The sequence below is a fragment of the Chelonia mydas genome, chromosome 25 (assembly GCF_015237465.2).
Source record: "Chelonia mydas isolate rCheMyd1 chromosome 25, rCheMyd1.pri.v2, whole genome shotgun sequence".
NCBI classification, from domain to species: domain Eukaryota; kingdom Metazoa; phylum Chordata; order Testudines; family Cheloniidae; genus Chelonia; species Chelonia mydas.
The window spans coordinates 1,687,705-1,710,552 of NC_057858.1; the positions used below are offsets into that span (position 1 = coordinate 1,687,705).

Here is a 22,848-nt window from a genome sequence, read left to right on the forward strand (position 1 = left end):
TGGCCCAGGCTCGGGCTGGGCTGATGCTGGGGCCATGTCATGCGCCTGCCCGGCACTCCAATTGTAAAAGCTTCTTTGAGGAAGAGACACGATTTCTCAGTGGCGTCCATTGGGTTCTGCTGGGGCACTAGAGCTAGAAAAGACTTTGATGTCCCATCAGCCCCTGGGGCCCAGGGCAGAGCAGCCCTCGGCAGCATATCCTACCTGGCTTTGTCTCACCTAGTTGTGTCAGCAGCAGTGGGCTTCCACGCTTTCCTGGGGCATGACCAGGTCTCATCCTGATACATCTGACTGCTGGGGAACGTTCCTCCATTCAGCCTAATTGTGCCCCACTCTTTCCCAGGGGTCACATTAATTCCCTGCTTCCTCTCATGGCTTGGAGAGCATTCTCAGCCCCTACTCAACTCCCTGAGCCAAGCCGGGCAGCTGCAGCTGTGCCCCACATTCCATTCCTCCAGCCCCTGGGTCCTTTTTGTTGCTCTTCTCTGAGTTCCTGCCCCACTGGCAGTCTGTCCCTGGGACTGTGCTGTCCAGGAATGAGCGTGGCATTCCAGGCAGGTCACAGCAGAGGCTCAGTCGCCTCCCTACAAACAGCCTGGACAGTTTTGCAGCCGTATCACATTGCAAATGCCAGCTTAACCTGCGGCTCTCACTCACTCATTCCTACATCCCAGGGTCTCCCTCACGAAGTGGCCAGGCCAAGGAAGTAGGCAGACAATTCCAGGAGGCCTACTTGGGCAAGGGGGCTGAGTGTGTAGCCTAGCCAGCTGGATGGCCTAGTTGTAGGGTGGAGTATCCACGTCGGATGGTCCAGCTGGGTGTGTGTGTCTAGGTTGGAGGTGGGGTAGCCAGGCTGGGAGGTCTGGTGACCAAGTTGATGCGGGGGTAGTTGGGTAGTCAGATTGGGAGTTCTGTTACCCAGGTCGGGCGGGCTGGGTGGTGGGTGGGGTAGCCATGTTGGATGGCCCTGGTGGTGGGAGAGGTGTCTAGGTGGGAGGTCAGGTGTCCTGGTGGGTGCTCAGAGTAGTCTGGGCACGTGGCCCGCGTGGTGGCCCATTCAGCAGTGCACATGGGCGTCACCACTGCAGCATTCAGCCAGCTTCTTCAGGGCTCGCTCCTTAAAGCGAATCTTCTTGGTGAACTTGAGTGTGAGGCTGGTCTCGTTCTCATTGGCTTTCAGCTTGGCGTAGTAATCGGAGAACTTGTTGTAGAGGATGGAGATGGGCATCCCATTGAGGATGATGCCGAAAGAGATGCACCCGAATGCCACCATCCTGCCCAGCACCGTGTCAGGCACGGTGTCTCCATAGCCTACTGTGGAGAGACTGACCTGGAAGGGGGTTGAGAGAGGGAAATGATCAGCCCCCGCGAGCTCACATCCCAGCAAGCTCCTCTGGGCCTGCTCACATTCTGAGCCACTGAGAAACTCACCCCACCCCCACTGCCACAGCGTGATCCTGCGTCCTGCACCTGACAGCTGAGTCACAGCCCGCCAGGGTCCTCTCCCCACACTCACCCAAGCTGGGCACCACTCCAGGTGTCTCCCCTAGGCCCAACCCTGTGACCAGCTTGAGGGTCCACCTCACCCTGTCACCCCTCCCTCCAGCCTGCCTGTCCCTCTCACACCCACTATCCCACATCACCCTCATCCCCACCACCTGAACACCAGACCAGTGTCTCTCTCAGCCCCAGGGGTCCAGGCATCAGCCCACGTGTCACCCCCTCTGCCCTCAGAGCTGCTCACCAATCCATGAGTTCCCCATCTCTGACCCAAATTCCTGGGAAGGTCTTCACTTCAGTTAGGTGGGCGCTTATCTGGGTGCTGTCCCTAAGCCCCTCCTCTCCACACATAAACCCCTCACACTCGGGCTAGCTGGGACACACAGGCTGGTAACCTGCCCGCATTGCAAAGAGGATAAAGGCTAAATCCCTTGAGTGCTAATATTTATAGAATCAGGGGCCTCAAGGGGTCATCTAGTTCATCCCCCTGTGCTGAGGCAGCATTGAGTAAACCTAGACCATCCCTGACAGGTGTCTGTCCAGCCTGTTCTTAAAACCCTCCAGTGACGGGGATTCCACAGCCTCCCTTCATAACCTGGTCCAGTGTTTAACCACCCTGAGAGTTAGCAAGTTTTTCTGAATTTCCAACCTAGAGCTCCCTGGCTGTAAACCAAGCCAAATCCTCTTGTCCTGCTCTCGGTGGACATGAAGAACAATTGATCACCGTGCTCTTTATCACAACGGTGACAGGTATGGCAATTTCCTGCTTATCCTTGGGAGACTTTATCCAATCAAGTTTAAGTATGTTTGGGGTCCACTGTATTAAGTGAATGGCTTCTGTTTTAGGATGGCCAGGATTGGATGTAATCTCTCTAGGGGGAGATGTGACAGATGTGAGACTTAGGAGTTCAAAGGACTATATTGAAAATGTGCCAGGCAAGAATGGACTTAGCTATGTCCTTAGGAAAGGGTAGTTATTTGTTGTTACCTATTCCTGGAGACGGGAGCTCAAAGGCCAAGCTGTGTAAAGAAATGGCTGAACTGCCTAGCCGGTGCTCTGGTTCTGAATCCAAGACAGTTATGAAGTTGTAACCATGGGGAAAACTCAGCCGTGGGGTTTGAAGTACTGACTCCCACCAGAGGCCGTGTTTGGAATTGGGGGATGATCTCTCATAAGCTTTTCAGGATGCATGTAGGTTCTTCTACTGTTTTTAATGTGTTTTCTCTGTAATGCTTTCATCATAAGAATAAAGGTGCTTGCTTAGAAAGAGCTATGTGGTAACTTGTGACTGCAGGCAAAACACTGGTCATAGCCTCTGGAGAGAAAACAAAGCACAGTCTGGCTTTCTGGGGATATCACAGTGTAGGCAGGGAACTGTGTAGCCTGGAAATGCCCGTCAGGAGGGAAATGCAGGTCTCCTCCCAAGAGAGGTGATGGCTGGGAGCCAAAAGCCTAAGAGTAGAAGACCTTGAGGGACCAGTTGCCCTGAAACTGTATAAACAATCTTTTACATATGGGTGTGTGTCTGGGGCCCAGGCCAGCCCCCACAGGGGGCAGGGAGGGAGTGCCACCCAGCTCCACTCCTGGCCCCAGCTCCATCTCTAGCTGCTGGCCCTACACCCGGGGCTCCATTCCTGCCCCTGCCCCTAGCTGTGACCCCAGCCTTGGCCCCCTTATCCCAGTGCAGGTAGCCCCGTCTCCCAGAGCTGTGGACCCACTCCTCATCCTGGGGGAGGGGGACCATGGACCGGGGTAAGGGGGGGCATGAGGTAAAAAGTTGGGGGACCATTGGTGTACAGTGACAGGCCTACAGACAAGCGGGCCTTTGAAACCAAACGAGCCATGGTAAGACATCAAAAGGACATAGACTTTGTGGACTGCCCTCCCCACTCACATGAAGAAGAGTCAAGCACCAACACTTGTTCCATCAGTTTGGACACTGGAGAGAAGCAATAAAAATTCCTGACAAGGAGAAACTGGATTCCTATGCTGCTTGTACTCTGAGGGGCAAGATTTCTAAGCATAAGCAACGAGTCCTCACCTGTTTTACCTGGATTAACCCCAAAGGATACAGAGTCTGCTTACTACAGAAGTTTCTAGTCATTTGAAACCCTCTGAAACCTGCCTGTATCTCATTTGGGTGTGTATGCTGACCTGGTTTAACATTGCAAACAACTCTCATTTATTTTTCCTAGTTAATAAACTTTTAGTTAGTTTGTTCTTCTTCCGGTCTAGCTCTGTGTAGCTCAAAAGAGTGTTTCTCTCCCCAACAGAAGTTGGTTCAATAAAAGATAATACCTCAGCCACCTTGTCTCTGTAATAGCCTGGGACCAACATGGCTACACCAACACTCCCCTTCTTAGCTTCTGTCCTGCAAATGTCTAAATCCGGCTCGTCTACACGCAGGAAGGAGTTGTTCCTGATTAGCTCCATGTGTAGACTCTGATTCTGGAATGCACTAACACAGTTATTGCACTTTACATCAAGCCTCCACCTTAATCAGAAACAACTTCCAAGCGTAGCTAAGCCCTTAACTCCCCAAATCAGGTGAATGATGACAAACGCTTCTAGGAGACATGGGGGCTGATTCCCACCCACCCGTCTCCCACTCCTTGTGTCGATGCTCATGGCAGTGAAAGGTGTGTGACAGATGCCTCCAGATCAGGAGGGAAGAGTTTCACACCCACTGTGCCCTGGTGTGAATAAATGGCTACACGAAGCAATGGCAGGGCACTGGCAATCCAGTTCCCAGGAGTTCAGTACAAAGTAGATGTGCTTCAGATAAAGTAACTCATTGGGGGGTCTTCAAGGCTACTGGCGAGGTCACAAAATTACTATTTTCCTACCAACCAAGATGGTGTTAGAATGATAGGAAACAAACTAACAACAGCAAAGGAACATAAATAGAATCACTGGCTCGGTGTTCAGATTGTGCAGTTTGGATGTGGTGAGATTGCTGCCACCTAGACTTTTCTAGACATGGATTTTCAGAGGGTCACTTGCTGAAGCTTGGCCTGAGAGGCTGGAGTGGACTTCTTGCTTCAGGACAAGGAGTGAGCTCCATCAGCCATTCCCCTGGAACCCAGAATGGACCATCATACTCCTGGGCCTCCACTCTCCTAACCCTAACAGATATCCTGACCAGCCCAGCACAGAGATTCAGATGCCATCACTGCATGTGTCTGGTTAACTCCAGGGCTGTGAACCTGAGATTCCTGATCACACCCACTCACTGGCGGGGAATTTTTCCACCTCCACCTCTTTCCTTCTGTCAAATCAGAATCTGGTTTTGTTGGCCAGGACAGCAGCCCCTTTGACTGTGAGCCCCTGGCCAGCAAGGCCAGCTCTCCACATCCCTTTATCCCAAACCTGGTAAAAGTTTGCCAGCTCTGAGAGTTTTAATAGGAGCATGCTACTACAGCTGTAATTCTCCCAGCAGCTGAGCTGAGCCTTCGTATCTTTTCTTTTTCCTTTGAGCTCTTGTCTTTGAAAGAGACAAGAGTGGACTTTAGCAACTCAGAATAATCTCTGACCCAATGTGCATCCCCACAGGAACTTCCCATACCATCTAAAGAGAGCGGAAGCTGTGGGCTCTTCCCGAGAAAAGACACCACACACCTGCAGGGAAGGGAATGAGGCAAACTATTGAAAGCCGTGCTTAACCCTTCAGTCTCCAGTGCTTTAACTGATTTCCTTCCCGCTGTGTGTTAATACAAGGTTAGCAGGTTTTCAATGGTGCTTGTTAGCGTGGGAATCACTGGCCACAACTTGGTGTGACCCCACACCACACAAGGTTCCATAAACACCCCCACTGGACCTGAGACAACTTCTATCAATACAAGAGTCCTTCCCTATGCCCCAGTCTGGGCCCCTCCTCCCCCACCGAAGCTCAGGCCAGAATGGTTTCTCCACTCATGCCCGCCACGAGCCCAGGCTCAACCTGTGTCGCTCTCCCCCTGCACAAACCCCAGGCCAATCTGTTTCCTGTTCATAGACCCATGTGTTTGGGTTCTGAGCTGTGCGTCTTTCCCTTAGGCCCTATGAGCCCAGGGCTGAGCCATGTGTCTCCCTTCCCCTGCATGAGCCCCAGACAAATCCATGTACCTTCCTCAGTCCCCAGGATCCTGATCTGTGTATCCCCCTTACACCCAGGCTGCAACCTGACTTGTGTGCCCCTCCCTGCAGGAGCCATGACCCAAACCCCATGCTCCGCTCCCTTCATAGTTGATCGCCATGCCCTCCGTCCCCTGCCACCAGCTCTGACATTGTTCAGGGTATACCCTCCCCCTCCACAGCTCTCCCCTCCCCCTCCACAGCTCTCCCCTCCAACATGATCCCAGGCTCTGCTGTGTGTGTCCTTCTTGCCCCATCCCTCCCGCTGTACGCCGTGCGGGAACTCCCTTCCCTGTGCCCTAGAGAATGGGAGCCATGAGCACCAGTCACAGACGCTCACTGTCCCTGGATCCTGAGGGTTTAGCACCCTACACCAATAACTAGACATGGTGCTCTGCATGTTCCCAGTGCTGCGCAGATCGTCCTGGTGCCTGGGGCGTGAGTGTCCTTCGCTCCCTGGCACAAGGCTAGCAGTTCCTGGCTCACATCGGCCTGGTTAGACTCTAGCCCTCCCAGGGTTTGGTTCTCAGCTACAGCTCCTCACTGTCTTTGAGTTCTCTGAAGTGCTGTGCCACAGAGCCAGGTCCATCTGCCTGTCCCCACCTTGGTATCCCTTACACCATCGCTAGTGTCCTATGCTGTGAGGCAGGAGCCCCCAAGCCTGGTGTCTCACTCCCTGATGCCAGGCTTGTTTCGGGACCCGTGCAGCTTTCTAAGGGGCTGACTGTGCTGCGCTGCCATACTCCCGTCGCCAACTTTCCCCTCCAGAGTCAGCAGGGGCCTGGGCAGCCTCTGAATTCAGGCCTGAGCCCAGCAGTTACTGCTTCCATTGGGGGAGACTCAGGCATGGTTCCGACTCCTGGCCAGCAGAGATGGTGAATGTTCCTATGGCACTGAGCTCAGCCCCAGCAGATTCAGTTGTACCCCTCCCACACATTTCCCTTTACGCGGGGTGACTGCATCTTACCGCTGCCCACCACCAGGCATCAGGGATGCTGGTGAAGTTGGTGCCGGGGACATCATGCTCCACGGAGTGCATCAAAGCCGAGAAAGTGAAAACACCCAGGGCAATGAAGAGGAGAAGGCAGCACACCTGCTGGTAGCACTGGCGCATGGTGAAGCCGAAGGCCCTCAGGCCAGTGGAGTGGCGTGCCAGCTTAAGGATGCGAAAAATCCGCATGAGTTTGATGAGTTTCAGGACTTTCCCCAGCTTGCCCACACTCTCCATTTTGTGCCGCTCCTCGTGGTAAAGTGCATCCCCTTCATCCAGGTGCTCAAAGAGAATCTGGATGTAGAAGGGCAGGATGGCCACCAGGTCAATGGCACTGAACGCTGCCCGCAGGAACTTCTGAAAGGTGGCCGTGGATATGAGCCGCATGAGGTACTCGGAGGTGAAGAAGATGGCACAGATGGTCTCCAGCTGCTCCATGAATGCCTTCCCAGTCTTGTGCTGCATCTCCTCCACTGTGCTGAGCGTCATGCCCACAATGGAGATCAGCACAAAAAAGCTGGACATGACGGCGATGATCTTAGCAGGGACGGAGGAGTAGGGTTTCTCAATGAGGTTCCAGACAGCTTTCCGGAACTCCCCCAGACACTTGCCCTCAAAGTGCTCCTCCCGCTCCATGGGCTCTAGCTCCGCCTCCAGCTCCCGCTGTATTTTCAGGTACTCTTTGAGCTCATCTTGCTTCTCCTCAAACAGGATCCGGCAGCATTGCTGGGAATATTTCAGGTGGATACCCCAGTACTCAATTTCCTCCACAAAGTTAGTGGGGCACAGCTCCTCCATGATCCACAGGACCCCACTGCGGTAAAAGTGGAAGATGTAATGGAAGATTAAAGGGTCTCGGTCGAAGAAGTACTCATTCCTCTGCACCGAGTAGTCATCACAAAGTTTCAGCTTCTTCATGGGGTCCGTGGAAATGGCCAGCTTCCCGATTCTGGTGACAGGGTAACGGGCAGCCATTTTGTAAGCGATCTGGAAAGATTTGCCCCCAACGTTGATGTTGAGGAAGCATCTGCTCTGTCGGGAAGGAGCCTTGCTTTTCTCCTGGTTCCTCTCAGTCACATTGTGCATGGAGCTCCACTGCTTCACCAGACTGTCTTGTGCAAACGGGAAGAAGACCTCTTCCTCCTCTGGGGTCCGACAACACCCATGGTGGTCCCCAATTTTCAGATTGGCAGAGAGGCTTGCACGCCTCTTCCCCAGTTGCCTCATGGTACCTGGCATTTCACATCAAAGATCCAATGACAGCCTGAGGGTTGACAGCTTTGATTTCATGGTAATGCTTCCATTAGGCATCTGCTGACTAAGAAAAGCTCCCTATACTTGTAAAGAGGCTACCAAGAGCACCCCACCTTCAGCTTCCACGGGCACAATCTGCATCAGCGCTTCATGAGCTGATCCCCTGCCCTGCTGGGCTGACAAAGCTGATTGCTTATCAGACTGAGCAACTGGGCTTATACTGCGGAGGCCGGAGATAGCGAAGTTCTAACTCCTTAAGACAATAATAAGATTGACGTTTTAACCCTTTATATAAGGAACTATTTCCATACAAGCATTTCTTTCATTCTTTTTCTTGTTGCCTCTATTTTAGCTGGTTGTTTCTCCTACAAACTAGCCCACTTTCAGGTAGGGAGACAGCCATTTATCATTTCTGTTTCTGAACCTAATTGAAGGGCACATGACCCGTCTCATAGTCATTTAACTCCTGCTACTGTCTCAAGTGCCAAGGAGTCAACAGGAATAGAACTGCCTGGGAACTTCTACCAGCTTTAACCTCCATGGGCACCCCCCGCTGAGATACTGCTCTGAGATTTAGTCATTCATCAAGCACCTGTGTTTTAAAGCAATTGCTACCTCTCCATTCTGTCATCACTTTTCTGTGTCATCGCAACAAGAGACACTGCAACGTACAGCCTAGGGATGGAAGACACCTATTGGCTCCTAGTCCATTCCCAAGCCGGTCCAGGGCACTCCCTGTATATCGCTCGATGCTTTGTACAGTTCAATTATAAATGATAGATGGCTTCCACCACTTCTGTCAGATGGGAATACTGGTGCTGACCTACTTTTCAGAGAGGCTTAATTAATTGTTTGTGAAGTGGAAGGGGCTAGATGCTAAAGGAAGACAATGCTCTATTACATATCCAGCTCTCCTCCCCTCTCTCACACATTCCTGTGACACTTCTCTGAACACTATAAATTGTCTGTAACTTTCTGGTAACCAAGTGCCCAGAGCTGCACAGAGGGAGCTACCTGCTCCATGACTTGATGCCTCTTTGCATGGAGCCCATTGTCTCTTGCTACTATAATACACTCAGAACCCTGAGCTAGTGACTGTGCTAAGACCACCATGCTTTTTGGATTGAAGCAGCTGGGTCTAATAACTCTGTGGATTTGCCTACTTAGACTTCTTCTAGATGCACAGTGGTGCATTCAGAGGTGGCATGTGAGTTAGAGCCCCTTACACTGGCATAGAAATGCCCACCCCTTAAACCTACTTGCACCTACTCTATCAAAGTCTAAGGGAGTCCCACATTTGGTGTAACTTGCAAGCCAAGGAGTTAGAAGATGTAAGGAAGTGGAACTTAAACTAGCCCTAACCCTGCTTTAAATTACTTTTTCTTCTGGTAGCAGAGAACCTGCTGTGCTTCCCTATACCTTGTGCAGTCATTTATACAAATGTATACCACTCCGCACAATGTAAATGAAAACACACTGGGCACAGCAATGGAGAACCAGAACACAAGGTAGACCACATTAGACTCCTATAAACATGTGTAAGTAGCTCCAAAGGAGTCTGAAAGGGAATTGGTATAAATAACTTACCTCTGAATTTGCTAAATATCACTTGAGAATTTGAATGACTGTATTAACACTTAAATCCTAAATTGACGGGCATCTTTAAAATGCCTTAAATTAAATATGGACAATTCATGGGTCCAAACAAAATTTTTAATATACACTAGAGAGAAGCTAATCATTTAAAACAGCTAAGGGACTTTCAAAGGAGTCTAATGGATTCAGAGCTAGATTTTTTTAAAGGTATTTAGGTGTATAAAGGGATTTCCAAAAGCATCAATTGCATATTCAGGCACTGAAATACCTTTAAAAATCTGGCCTTTAGATATTCAAATCCCACTGAATGTCACTGAGAGTCAGGCACCTAACTCCCTGTGGCTGCATGCACGATTAAAGGCTAGGAAACCAGGCATTATTTGTTTAACAAGCATCATCCGCATGGACACACGTCCTCTGGAATGGTGGCCGAAGCACGAAGGGGCATATGAATGTTTAGCAGATCTGGCACGTAAATACCTTGCAACGGCGGCTACAAAAGTGCCATCTGAACACCTGTTCTCACTTTCAGATGACATTGTAAATAAGCAGCAGGATCTCCCGTAAATGTAAACAAACTTGTTTGTCTTAGCAATTGGCTGAACAAGTAGTAGTACTGAATAGACTTGTAGGCTCTAAAGTTTTACACTGTTTTGTTTTTGAGTGCAGTTATGTAACAAAAAATAAAAATCTACATTTGTAAGTTACACTTTCACAATAAAGAGATTGCACCACTGTACTTGTATGAGGTGAACTGAAAAATATTTCTTTTATCATTTTTACAGCACAAATATTTGTAATCAAAAATAATATAACGTGTGCACTGTGCACTTTGTACTCTGTGTTGTAACAGAAATAAACAGATTTGAAAACGTAGAAAAACATCCAAAAATATTTAATAAATTTCAATTGGTATTCTATTAACAGTGCCATTAATCACAATTAATTTTTTTAATTGCAGTTAATTTTTTTGAGTTAATCATGTGAGTCAACTGCAATTAATCGACAGCCCTGCTGAAAATCTTTAAATTAAGATTGGATGTTTTTTCAAAAGATCTGCTCTAGTTCAAACATGAATTAACGCAGGGAAGTTTTTTAGCCTGTATTATGTCTGACTAGCTGATCACAATGGTCCTTTCTGGTTTTATAATCTATGAAAATCACAGCCTAAAATTATAAAGATGGACCAGACCATTATGACTGACAATTAAAACTACCATAAGCAGTAACGGTGCAGGACAGGTAGGTGCATGTAAGACTGTAGAAAAATCGGTATGTTGCACTGTGTTATCTGAGAGATGGCACATGATCACAACCAACAGACTGTATGGGAACAACAGAAACACAAGCGGGCAGAGCTAATGGTGCACTAACATAGGCATTTCCTCCCTTTCGGATATTTAACTGTGCAGTCCTATTCCACAGGTCGTGGCTTTTTGCATTTAATGTGTGGAGTTGAAGTGGGAGCTTGATTAATACCCCTGATGTATCCAGTCAGTTACCAACTCCTGGCTGCACTTGAAGTTTTTTCACATTCCCCAAAATACCACCCTTCTCTTCCTTTGCTATGGTAAAGCACTCTCACAGGCCTAGGTCACACTATCTCAATCACTGCAACCTCCTCCTCTCTGCCACACCCAATTCACTTCTCACTCCCCTCAACAGCAGACAGAAGCCCCTTCATTGGCTACTGACCAGCCCACTGCTGCCTCATTCTCCAAGTCTGAGCTACTCTTTACCACGATCACAGCCATGCACAATTGTGCCTCTGCCCAAAGCTCCGGCTGCATCTCCCCATTCCTTGCTTTGCTCCCTTTGCTTCAGCCAAGCCTCTCTGCTCCCTGTATTTCTCTTGCTTATTCTTGGCTTTGTGCTTTTCCCCCCCATGTTGGGACTTGTATACAGAACTTACTTCTGCCACCCTCTAGCTAAATCCTTCCTTAACTCCCATCTCCTGAGCAGCTATCAATGTTAACCCTCCAAACTAAGTGACATTGTCACATTCCCTGCCAAAAAAGCTTTGTGCTGCACTTCGGACTCCGCCATCCTCTGCATTTGAGATTGGAATGTTTCTGTCCACACACTTGTCTGTCTGTCTCAGTGCAGAGCAGTGACTGAATCAATCACAATAATGGAAATGACCCTCAAAACAAAATCCAGGAAGCCACCACAAGTTCTCTAAAGATCTTTAATTCCCCCACTGTCATTCAGCACCCGCCCAATTGCCAACTGTGGTTTTTCGTCCATTGTACAGAACACAACACACGGAGCCCTCAGGGGTTCTGCCTCTTGCTAGTGCTCTATGCCAGTGCTGGGAAGAGCCAAGACTCTAAATATGTCATACCTCTTACAAACTCTCTCTCATATTACGTATGCACATATGCCCACTATACAAACCCCCAGGGAGTCCCGCCCTCTCAGGCTGCTGGCTGGAGTGTATGCCCTGCAAGCTGAAACCTCACCTTTAAGGCACCACATTCAGCCAACAGGGCAGCAAGTTTCTACCATATGTGTGCATATTCAGCGAGCACCTGTGCAAAGAATATAACAGGTCTTGGATGTCAACAATGGAGTCAAGGGACAAGACAGCGCTCGCCCTCCACCAGCACCAGGTTTCTACACTGAACACTAGTTCCCTCTACAGTATTAGTGTTTTACACATATTTAATAACAGTCCACAAAAAAATGTTGGGCAGACCAAGATCTGAAATGGAGACACATTGCAGCTAACAAGACTACTCAGAGGTAAAAGTGAAGAAGAGCAAAGCTGGCTCCAGATGTTTGTCAAAACTTAAAACATCAGCTAATAAACTCTTCTGACTGCACAGAGGATGCAAAGTCCAGGGATTTCAGTTTCAAAGTGGAAACTACAGGCCCAATCCTGCAAGGAGCTTAGCGCACCTCCTGCATTGCCTGCACTGGGAGTTGATGGCACTCAGGTCCTGAATGCCTGTGCTGTGCCTAGGGGCTGCTGCACGGGCTGTGACCCAATGCAAAGTGAAGCATACAAGAGACTCTCCAGTAATCCATCTCCTTGACAGTTCTCCTGCAGTCACATGATGTTTTAAGAACTTCTGGTATGTGAAGTTTGAGCTAATGTGTTAGAAATATGAGCAGTATCCTCGGGGATATAAATTATACACCCACGTCACTTTGAGCTCTGCCCCACATAGGTGTGTGGAATGGAACGGCCTGCCCTGGAACAGGAGCAAATGGCTCCGCTTACAGGCAAGATACAGCATGGTAGGAAGAGGTAGTTTTCAATGGACTCTTGGGTGGGCATGGAAGGGACAGCAGCCAAATGTACGGCAGAGGCTACACTGTGCACTGTCCAGAGCTATTCTAGCGAGAAGCATTTTGTGGAATAACCCACATTTTGTGTGCGTGTGTCTTTAGGATGGGGGAAAATGGATGACCCGTTCTGACATTCCAAGTGTTTCCATCACATTCTTGTAGGGTTGATTTTAGAGCATGAGCGACAGTCATTTCTGATTTCCCACTGCCATTATAATCCCAAAATCTAAGCTCCCTGTGCCAAAGGAAGAGTCCTTGATTGCTCCAGTGTGATTGTCACCCAATCAAACCCCTGAAAACTTGTCCCAGAAACTGTGCAATCAGCATTTGGAGGGAGTGTGATGAGGATCACTGAGCTGGGTCCCATCTCACCATCTCACAGCACTGCAGCTTCCTGAAAGATAAAGAAAAACCAAGACACCTGGTTATTTAATATCCTCTGTGCCAAAGGCTTTTATTTCATTTTATTTTTCAAAGCTTGTGGGGATGCCATCCATTGTAAAAAGCTCCAAAATTAGCAGTCCCTCAGTGTCTAGGGACTCAGAGCTTCCTCTGGGTTCATCAACCCCAATTATCTCCCCACTGCAACAAGCCAGTCATTGAAAGAGATGCCAGCAGTCTTCCCAGCACAGAGAAGCTGGGTTTGTGTGTGGGGGGAGACCCCTTTCCTGTCCCTCATGCAGAGAAAGGAACTCACTGCAGGGTGGACAGTAGGAAATGATTTCCACCCCACCAGAGAGCTAATGGAGGGCTAAGGGGTTGGAAGGGGAGGAAAGCTCGGCATGGGGGAGGGACCCCCTCTCCCTCCCTATACAGAGGAATTTGGGTCCAGTGTGGAGTGGGAGACATACCCATCAGGGAAATGAGTCTGAAGGTCTCCTGTCCGGCACCAGCTGCTCTTTGGAAGCCTTCTCGAGGCTGAAGGTGGAGAAGTTGTTCTTTGCTCTGAATTGGCCCCATCTAACAGTGCAGCCTGCAGCCATCAGCACACTCAGGAGCACTGCAGAGAAAAGAACACACAGGCAATGAGTTGCTGTGATTCCTGCCCCTGAACTAGGCAGCAGCACTGCGGCTAAGCTGCTCTATGCTAGTGCCTCAGCATTTAGACAGACAAACCAGTAACTCAAACAGTAAGAAGTGGGACTGTGTCCCCTGGGGGGATGATTAGTGCCAAGTCCCATGCAGTGGGACTCCGTTTTCAACAGAAGGAAATTATGTGCCTTTTCCCAAAGCTGGAAATTTAGAACCTTGGACTTTGCCACCTAAGCCCTTGAAACAAGATGCCTAGAACATGCCACTGTTGGCCTAAGCCACACTGCAGCAGGAGTGGTTAGAGGAAGTCCAAGGGCAGCCATTACTGAATGAACCACATCCTATCCAATCCTACGTGAGCAGAATTCAATTTTCGTTAACGCTACTCAGCAAAAGCCAACATCAGTCCTGCAGCACCCTTTGGATTCTCACATACCAAAAACAGCTATCACCCACAAGGTGCCTCGAGTCTCAGACAACACTAGTTTCCCAGGTTCGGAGATCGCTGGATTCTCTGAAACGAAAGCAAAGGGCTCTCAGTTATTGGGCTTTCAAAGGTCACTGTCATATTGAGATTGAGTTAAGCTCAAAAAGGGGTTCAAAGCAGTTCCCATTCTGCACCTCACCTTCAGTTTCCTTGCCAATTTTGGGGTTTTCACCACCAGATTTTTGTATTTAAAAAAATGTCTTCTCTGCCTTATTGCTGTATGAAAAGCCCACAAGAGCAACTAAGAGACCCTGACTACTGGGGTAGGGGAAAAGGGAAAGCAGAGAAACTGACAAGGTGGGTGAGGTAATATACAGATAACCTTACTCATCTTGTCTCTATGACAAGGGGAATCATAGAAACATAGAATATCAGGGTTGGAAGGGACCTCAGGAGATCTAGTCCAACCCCCTGCTCATGGCAGGACCAGTCCCCAACTAAATCATCCCAGCCTGGGCTTTGTCAAGCCTGACCTTAAAAACTTCTAAGGAAGGAGATTCCACCACCTCCCTAGGGAACACATTCCAGGGCTTCACCACCCTCCTAGTGAAAAAGTTTTTCCTAATATCCAGCCTAAACCTCCCCCACTGCAACTTGAGACCATTACTCCTTGTTCTGTCATCAGCTCTCACTGAGAACAGTCTAGATCCATCCTCTTTGGAACCCCCTTTCAGGTATTTGAAAGCAGCTATCAAATCCCCCCTCATTCTTCTCTTCTGCAGACTAAACAATCCCAGTTCCCTCAGCCTCTCCTCATAAGTCATGTGTTCCAGTCCCCTAATCATTTTTGTTGCCCTCCGCTGGACATTTTTCAATTTTTCCACATCCTCCTTGTAGTGTGGGGCCCAAAACTGGACACAGTACTCCAGATGAGGCCTCACCAATGTCGAGTAGAGGGGAACGATCACAACCCTCGATCTGCTGGCAATGCCCCTACATATACATCCCCAAATGCCATTGGCCTTCTTGGCAACAAGGGCACACTGTTGACTCATATCCAGCTTCTCGTCCACTGTAACCCCTAGGTCCTTTTCTGCAGAACTGCTGCCGAGCCATTCGGTCCCCAGTCTGTAGCAGTGCATGGGATTTTTCCGCCCTAAGTGCAGGACTCTACACTTGTCCTTGTGAACGTCATTAGATTTCTTTTGGCCCAATCCTCTAATTTGTCTAGGTTCCTCTGTATCCTTTCTCTACCCTCCAGCATATCTACCTTTCCTCCCAGTTTAGTGGAAGACCAGAAAGGACGAGATTGTGGGGCTGGGAGCAGAGAGGTTGCCACAGAGCACTGTCACAGGCATAAAAGAAACTAAGGGAAAAAAATGGAGAAAACTCAGGGTATGGCTATTCTTAAATTCCTGTGGCAGCCCACTGCAGTGCTGTAGCACTTCAGAGCAGGCATTATCTATGGCGACAGGAGGGGTTCTCCTGTGAATGTCGGTAATTCACCTTCCCTAGTGCGGTCTACCCCAGGGCTTCGGTCAGCATGGCAAAGTCTCTGAGGGATGGGAGAGCCATAGCTATCCACTGGAAGCTCCCCGTGTACACCAGCCCTAATGTTCTCTCAGCTGTCCAAGAGGCAGGAATCCCTGGTGTCAGGGGTCAGGTATAAGGTTTACAGACTAAAGGAAGATTTAAAAGTTGGTGGTGTTCCTTTAACTGCTTAAAGTCCCAGTCCCCTGCAGCGCATCCATCCCAGCCACCAGCCTGCCCAACGCGACCCCGGCTCCCAACCTGCGGCCCTCGCCGCCCGCCCCGGCGGAAACCGACTCGGCCGCGCGGCGCCTCTCACCTGTCCCGGCAGCGCTCGGGGCTCGGGCGGTCCCAGGCGAGTCCGGGCCGCAGCCCTGCTCATCCTGCCCGCCCGGGCAGTCGGCGTGGCCGTCGCAGCCCCAGGCGGACGGAAAGCACTCCGCGCCCTCCGCGCACTGGAACAGGCAGGGGCAGGCCGGGGCGGGCGGGACTCCCCAGTGCCCACAAGCCTCTGCCGACTCGTCCGCGCCGTCAGGGCAATCCGAGCGGCCGTCGCAGAACCGCTCCTGGGGCAGGCTGCGGACGAGCGCCGGGGTCCAGCACGGCCCGCCGTGGGGGCTGCAGGGCAGGCCGGACGCTGAAGCCGGAGGAGAAGCAGGTTAGCCCGGCCCAGCGGTGCCCGCTCCCGCATGTTGGCGCCAGCCTTGCTCGGGGGCTGCAAGGCCCAGGGCCCGGAGCCACGCGGGGAGCCCCACGGGGCGGGCCGGCCCGTGCACCGGCGGCGGGGGGGGAGGAGGGCGGCGGCCCAGTGCACCGGGGGGCGGGGCGCGGCGGCGGCGGCCCCGTGCACCTGGGGGGGGGGGGGCGGGGCGCGGCGGCGGCGGCCCCGTGCACCTGGGGGGGGGGGCGGGGCGCGGCGGCGGCGGCCCCGTGCACCTGGGGGGGGGGGCGGGGCGCGGCGGCGGCGGCCCCGTGCACCTGGGGGGGGGGGGGCGGGGCGCGGCGGCGGCGGCCCCGTGCACCTGGGGGGGGGGGGGCGGGGCGCGGCGGCGGCGGCCCCGTGCACCTGGGGGGGGGGGGCGGGGCGCGGCGGCGGCGGCCCCGTGCACCTGGGGGGGGGGGGCGGGGCGCGGCGGCGGCGGCCCCGTGCACCTGGGGGGGGGGGGCGGGGCGGCCCGTGCACCTGGGGGGGGGGGGCGGGGCGCGGCGGCGGCGGCCCCGTGCACCTGGGGGGGGGGGGCGGGGCGCGGCGGCGGCGGCCCCGTGCACCTGGGGGGGGGGCGGGGCGCGGCGGCCCCGTGCACCTGGGGGGGGGGGCGGGGCGGCGGCCCCGTGCACCGGCGGCGGGGGCGGGGCGCAGCGGCGGCCCCGTGCACCGGGGGGGAGGGGGGTGGTGGCTGCTGCCGGCGCCGAAAAGTGTGGCCCCGGCGCGGAGCCCGCGGCGACCAATAGGGAGGGGGCAGAACAGGACCCCGGGCGGCTCGGGACCAATAGGCGCCTCTGAGAGGCGGGGCCCCTGCGTGGGGGCGGTGTCAAGTGACCGGCAGTGAGGTCGGTCACGGTCACCCTCCGCCTGTGCCCCCGGACCGGGTCCTCACCATTCCCCGCAGGCGACTCCAGCCCCGCGGCGACCAACTGCCTCACGAGCAGCGCGAGGAGCGCCCACATGCCGCCTGCACCGGCCGCTCCGGTCAGAAAGAGCGCGTCCACGCTTGGAGGTGCGGCGCATGCGCATCAGAGGACTAAGGGACCACCCCCCCAACAGAACGCATGCGCAGGAGGTGAGCCGACGAGGCGCGTGCAAGGCAATTCATTGCCCTGCAGCAGCTGTGCGGTGTGCCTCGTGCGTGCCCCAGCGCCTCCCCCGCATTACAGCCGTGGAGACGCCGGCTCTGCGGCAGCCTGCGAGTTACACTGCACGAGAGAAGGAAGCAGCAGGCCCGGCCGCTGCAGGAGAAGCTCGTGGCGGGCAGCAGCAATCTGCTTAGTGTCTGTGGCTGCACCTGCCGTGGGCTTTCCTGCCCGTGACAGGACAAGGCAAAACGACACGCGACTGATTTCCATGTAGCTGCATTGCTGTCAAATGATAGTTGGGGCAGGCCTTTTGGCTCTCACTCCCTTTCTTACATTTCCCAACACAGACCCAAGGTCTGTTGGAGCATTAAACGTTCAACCTCAACCCACTTCCCTCTGTCTGTGATCATTTAAGGCACCACGGCTCTTTTCCCAGAACACTTTTTGGGTTTGAGAGGGAAGCTAAAGGAAAATAGAAACGATCAATATTCTGGGAGAAAAGCTTTGCTGAGAGCTAGGGGAATGTGGGGAAACAAGGCAAAAGGGCACTTAAACAGTTTCCCTTTCAGCAGCTAGCCCTGCCAGATTTGCTTGAAAGCATTCCTTCTTTAAAACTTAATTTTTAGTTGTATATATTAGTAGAACATGGTGTTTTTTGTTAACTCTAATACCATATTTGGGCTAAATGTCTCCTACTGCTTTTGAGTTTATTCAGCCCAGGATACACTTATTACCTCAAACAGGAATGACCCTCATGCTATCTATATAATGGGATAAAGCTAAAGGGCAAGTTAGATATAAATATAAATATCAGGGGAAAAAAATCTTCCTGACAGTGTGAAAAGTATATTAAGGTGCAGAATAATGTCCCAAAGACAATAGAAACCAAATGCATTAGATGATGAGCTGAAATCTGTTTTGATCTCTACTTTCCAGGATTTTATGACTAAGAATCCCATCTCCAGTTGAAAACCTCAAAGGATTCAGAGAAGGCAAATTCAGCTTACTGCTCTGCAACGAGGCCTAGACACTGCTAGATCTAATCAGTGGTAGGCTACTACGATGAGCTTAAAAGGTACCCTATCATAAAAAAATACTTTTTCCTAGATATGCACTAAGGTCTCATATTTGACCTACAACACAACTTGGCCATCTTTTAATGTAACTTTCTTTATTACTCCCTACCTTAATTTCCCCACCCCCTTCACCTCTAGAGTTCTTAGCCTGCAAAAAGAACCACCACTTTGCTGTGAAATCATAGAAGATTAGGTTTGGAAGAGACCTCAGGAGGTCATCTAGTCCAACCCCTTGCTCAAAGCAGGACCAACACCAACTAAACCATCCCAGCCTGGGCTTTGTCAAGTCTGGCCTTAAAAACCTCCAAGGATGGAGATTCCACCACCTCCCTAGGTAACCCATTCCTGTGCTTCACTACCCTCCTAGTGAAATAGTGTTTCCTAATATCCAACCTAGACCTCCCCCACTGCAACTTGAGACGATTGCTCCTTGTTCTGTTATCTGCCACCACTGAGAATAGCCAAGCTCCATCCTCTTTGGAACCCCCCTTCAGGTAGTTGAAGGCTGCTATCAAATCCCCCCTCACTCTTCTCTTCTGCAGACTAAACAAGCCCAGTTCCCTCAGCTTCTTCTGATAAGTCATGTGCCCCAGAACCCTGATCATTTTCGTTGCCCTCCGCTAGACTCTCTCCAATTTGTCCACATCCTTTCGAACTGGATGCAATACTCCAGATGTGGCCTCACCCACCAGTGCTGAATAGAGGGGAATAATCACTTCACTCAATCTGCTGGCAATGCTCTTACTAATGCAGCCCAATATGCTGTTAGTCTTGTTGGCAACAAGGGCACACTGCTGACTCATATCCAGCTTCTCATCCACTGTAATCCCCAGGACCTCTAACTTTCCCCACTTAAGCTGTCTTTATGGCCAAAAAAAGTGTGCTTTTTAAACAGTAAAATACCTAGTGGAGACATAGTACAGGTGTTTTTTAATTCAACATAGCTAGACAAAATCTACACTATTACCCAACCACCACCCAAATCTGTGGTTGACCTTGCTGTTACAGTAAAAACTACAGATCCATGTCTCCACTAGGATTTTACAGCAAAATAACATGCACTAGCTATCTTGTGTAAAAATACTTTCTTTTGGCAGTGAACACAGCCTTAGTCAAACTGGTTCAGTTTGCTTTGAGATTTAGACCAATCTCCCCCAGCAGTATCGCTTTTTGCGAGGAAAGGGAGAGAGAAAGGTTTTTGCTACGGGGGATCACAATGTTCATTGCTGAGTGATTGTTCCAACTGCAGCATCAGTAGGTTGTTTTTTGGGTACAACTTCACTACAAAGAGAAGTGGATGAGGTAATATCATTTATTGGACCAACTTCTGTTGGCAAAAGAGACAAGCTTTTGAGTTTACACCTGTAGTCCTTGCTGGAGCCTCAGGTATAACTAACAGTGTGAACCAAAGGCTGTGAACCAGAGTAGCCTGGCCTTGGCAAAATAACAGCCCTCCAGGTATTAGCTAACACCAAGTAAGCACATTCCTGACTGGAGAGCATGGTACAAAAACATGCACATCACAAGTAACTACAGAAATGCATTTCTAAGAGATGGTACAAGAAAACACCTCTCATAAGATAAAGATGGGATGATAGAATAGTAGATGGGGATGTCTTGTTCAGACTAGCAGGTACAGGGATAAGGGTGGTAACTAACAACATCTAGATTTTAATACATAACCTGTTCGTATCAATGTATAAAAGGAGAATTCATAGGAGGGGCAACTTTGTACTTGCCATGGGGGCAGCATCCTGGGGCACTGACTCAGCAGGTACCATTGTTGCGGGCATACATGTTAGAGTACCTGTAACCATTGAACCAGGGTGTTACTACCATGCTTTGTCGACAGTAAACCTGGCCAAGCGCCTTTGCCACCGAGCTTGTGGTCTTTCTTTATGAGTAACACTGAGGTCTGCTACTACAGCTGACATCAGACCTTCTAGAACAGCAAAACTGGCAGCAGTAAAAACTTACCAGCCTTAACAACATTCTGCAGCCCTAGCAACATCAAGCTCTTCTTCAGATCTGGAGGCTATGTCTATACTACATATCTTACAGCAGCACAACTGTACTGCTGCAGCCGGGCTGCCGTAAGATCTCCTGCACAGCTGCTCTATGCCAGCGGGAGAGAGCTCTCCTACTGGCATAATTAAACCACCCCCAATGAGCAGCAGTAGATATGTCGGTGGGAGACGGTCTCCCGCCAATATAGCGCTGTCCACCCCAGGGTTTTGTCAGTGAAACTTTTGTCAGTCCAGGGTGTGTGTGTGATTTTTTTCCCCACCCCACCGGACAGAAGTGCTAGTGTATACATAAAAATAACAAGGAGTCCTTGTAGCACCTTAGAGACTAACAAATTTATTTGGGCATAAGCTTTCGTGGGTTAGAACACACTTCATCAGATGCATAGAGTGAAAATACAGGAGCAGGTATAAATACATGAAAGGATGGGGGTTGCTTTATCAAGTGTGAGATCAGTCTAACGAGATAAATCAATTAACAGCAGGATACAAAGGGAGGAAAAATAACTTCTGAAGTGGTAAGAGAGTGGCCCATTACAGACAGTTGACAAGAAAGTGTGAGTAACATTAAGGAGAAATTAGTATTGGGGCAATTAAGTTTAGGTTTTGTAATGACCCAACCACTCCCAGTCTCTATGCAGGCCTAATCTGACGGTATCCAGTTTGCAAATTAATTCCAGTTCTGCAGCTTCACGTTGGAAACCTCTCCAGTGCATCATCAAGGATCTACAACCTATCCTGAAGGAAGATTCCTGACTCTCACAGACCTTGGGAGACAGACCAGTCCTCGCTTACAGACAGCCCCCGCAACCTGAAGCAAATACTCACCAGCAACTACACACGCCTAAAAGTTATGAATTTAAGCTCCCAGACTCATCTTTTGAAGATGTTGTGCAAATTGCCCTTGAAGATGAGAACTGAGAGGTCAGATATAGAATGCCCAAATAAATCTGGTAATCTTTAAGGTGGCACCGGACTCCTCGTTGTTTTTGCAGATATAGAGTGATCTCTTTGTGAAAAGCATGTTATGGTATTTTTGTCTTATTTTTCTGTGAGAGTTCATTCAAGAGCATTGTGATTGTCTCATTTTACCCACATAGTCATTAGTGAGGCATTTAGTGCACTGGATGAGGTACGCCACATACTGGGTTTGCAGGCATGTGTAGGATTCATGGATCTTGAAAGGTGTGTTGGGGGTGGTGATACTGATCATCATAGCGGATAGGTCTACAGGTTTTGCATCTGTTCTGGCAGGGGCTGGTGCCATTTTAAGTTCCTGTGTCCTAGTCTGTGGGGAGCTTGCTTCTGATGATGTTTGGTGAAGTTGGAGATTGCTTGAAGGCCAGAAAATGGCTTTGGGAAAGATTTATTTTCGGATGTGATCCCCATTGAGTATGGGTTGTGATTGTTTAATTATACCCCATCTGGGTTCCAGTGTGGAATGGTATGTGACAACCACGGGTGTGAGGGTCAGTGGGTTTTTTCTCCCATCAGGTTCTCTCCAGCTATTTGGGTGGCCTGTTCCTGGTATTTGAGTACTTACCTGTAGATAAAAGACACCTTGGTGTGTTTGAGATGGTTACCAGATATATGAAGGTGATTGTGGATGTCTTGTATATAGTTGTCTGTAGGGTTCCATTGTTGAAGCTGATCCTGGCGTCCAGGAAGTTGATGCTGGCATGGCAGAGTTCTACAAAGAGTTTGATAGACAGGTTCTGGTTGTTGAAGATGTAGTGGAAATCTGAGGGAATTTAGGTCCTCTCTCCAGAGGATGAAAATATCAATTTATCTCAGGTAGATCATTGGTTCTTTGGTGCATTTGTCCAGAAATTCGGCTCTTACTTGGGTGCTGCCCTTAACACTCCCTCCTTTCCCCACACAATACCCTCTCACTTGAGTTTGGTTGTGCTTTCAACCCAAGCTAGCTTGCCCAGCTGGGAGTGTGGGTTTTTGCCTTGGTGCCGCTTTCACTCAGGCTGCTAACCCACCCACTTTACAGGGAGGATGTAGGCTAAGCCACTCAAGGGCTGACAGTTCTCCAATACCTTCCCACAATCCCTCCCCGCCTCTGCCCAAAAGGGCAGACATTCTCCCATAATTCACTGACAGAATCAGAGCAACTTGGCTTACTACAGCACAAAGAATCACGGGATATGTCTTCCAGAGGTCCTACCAACACAGGTGAGTGCAACACCACTGTGGACCCAGTGACTTGA

At 50.5% G+C, this 22,848-nt stretch overlaps 2 protein-coding genes and 2 long non-coding RNA genes across 6 annotated transcripts; 2 read left to right on the forward strand and 2 right to left on the reverse strand.

The window, feature by feature from the left end:
- Positions 1-692: 692 nt before the first annotated feature.
- LOC102939126 (potassium voltage-gated channel subfamily V member 2) lies at positions 693-7,844 on the reverse strand. The gene is made up of 2 exons (XM_007059386.3): positions 6,582-7,844; positions 693-1,330 (listed from the first exon to the last, which is right to left on the reverse strand). Exons 1-2 carry the CDS (start codon positions 7,842-7,844, stop codon positions 1,058-1,060), a joined length of 1,536 nt encoding a protein of 511 aa, XP_007059448.2. The 3' UTR covers positions 693-1,057.
- On the forward strand, positions 7,374-9,987 carry LOC122463821. Its single transcript, XR_006287445.1, has 3 exons — positions 7,374-7,383; positions 8,130-8,135; positions 9,829-9,987. It is a non-coding gene; the product is annotated as an uncharacterized LOC122463821 (long non-coding RNA).
- A 1,642-nt stretch (positions 9,988-11,629) lies between these two features.
- Positions 11,630-17,468, reverse strand: CD320 (CD320 molecule). The gene is made up of 5 exons (XM_037885903.1): positions 17,337-17,468; positions 16,058-16,375; positions 14,218-14,295; positions 13,601-13,749; positions 11,630-13,143 (listed from the first exon to the last, which is right to left on the reverse strand). The coding sequence occupies exons 1-4, from the start codon at positions 17,404-17,406 to the stop codon at positions 13,604-13,606; spliced, it is 612 nt and encodes a 203-aa protein (XP_037741831.1). The 5' UTR covers positions 17,407-17,468; the 3' UTR covers positions 11,630-13,143; positions 13,601-13,603.
- On the forward strand, positions 17,381-21,372 carry LOC119564472. 3 transcript variants are annotated; one of them, XR_005223366.1, is made up of 3 exons: positions 17,381-17,519; positions 18,469-18,607; positions 21,313-21,372. It is a non-coding gene; the product is annotated as an uncharacterized LOC119564472 (long non-coding RNA). The 3 variants fall into 3 exon arrangements; XR_005223367.2 differs by having other exon boundaries at positions 21,263-21,322; XR_006287444.1 differs by lacking the exon at positions 21,313-21,372 and adding an exon at positions 18,747-18,908.
- Positions 21,373-22,848: the final 1,476 nt, after the last annotated feature.

Coding starts and splice junctions, on each gene's coding strand:
- CD320 (XM_037885903.1), bottom strand. CDS start 17,406: ATGTGGGCGCTCCTCGCGCTGCTCGTGAGGCAGTTGGTCGCCGCGGGG. Junction 16,376..17,336: donor GGAGTCGCCTGCGGGGAATG/GTGAGGACCCGG, acceptor CTCCGGCTTCAG/CGTCCGGCCTGCCCTGCAGC. Junction 13,750..14,217: donor GTGGGTGATAGCTGTTTTTG/GTATGTGAGAAT, acceptor TTTTCTCTGCAG/TGCTCCTGAGTGTGCTGATG.
- LOC102939126 (XM_007059386.3), bottom strand. CDS start 7,844: ATGCCAGGTACCATGAGGCAACTGGGGAAGAGGCGTGCAAGCCTCTCT. Junction 1,331..6,581: donor ATGCCTGGTGGTGGGCAGCG/GTAAGATGCAGT, acceptor ACCCCCTTCCAG/GTCAGTCTCTCCACAGTAGG.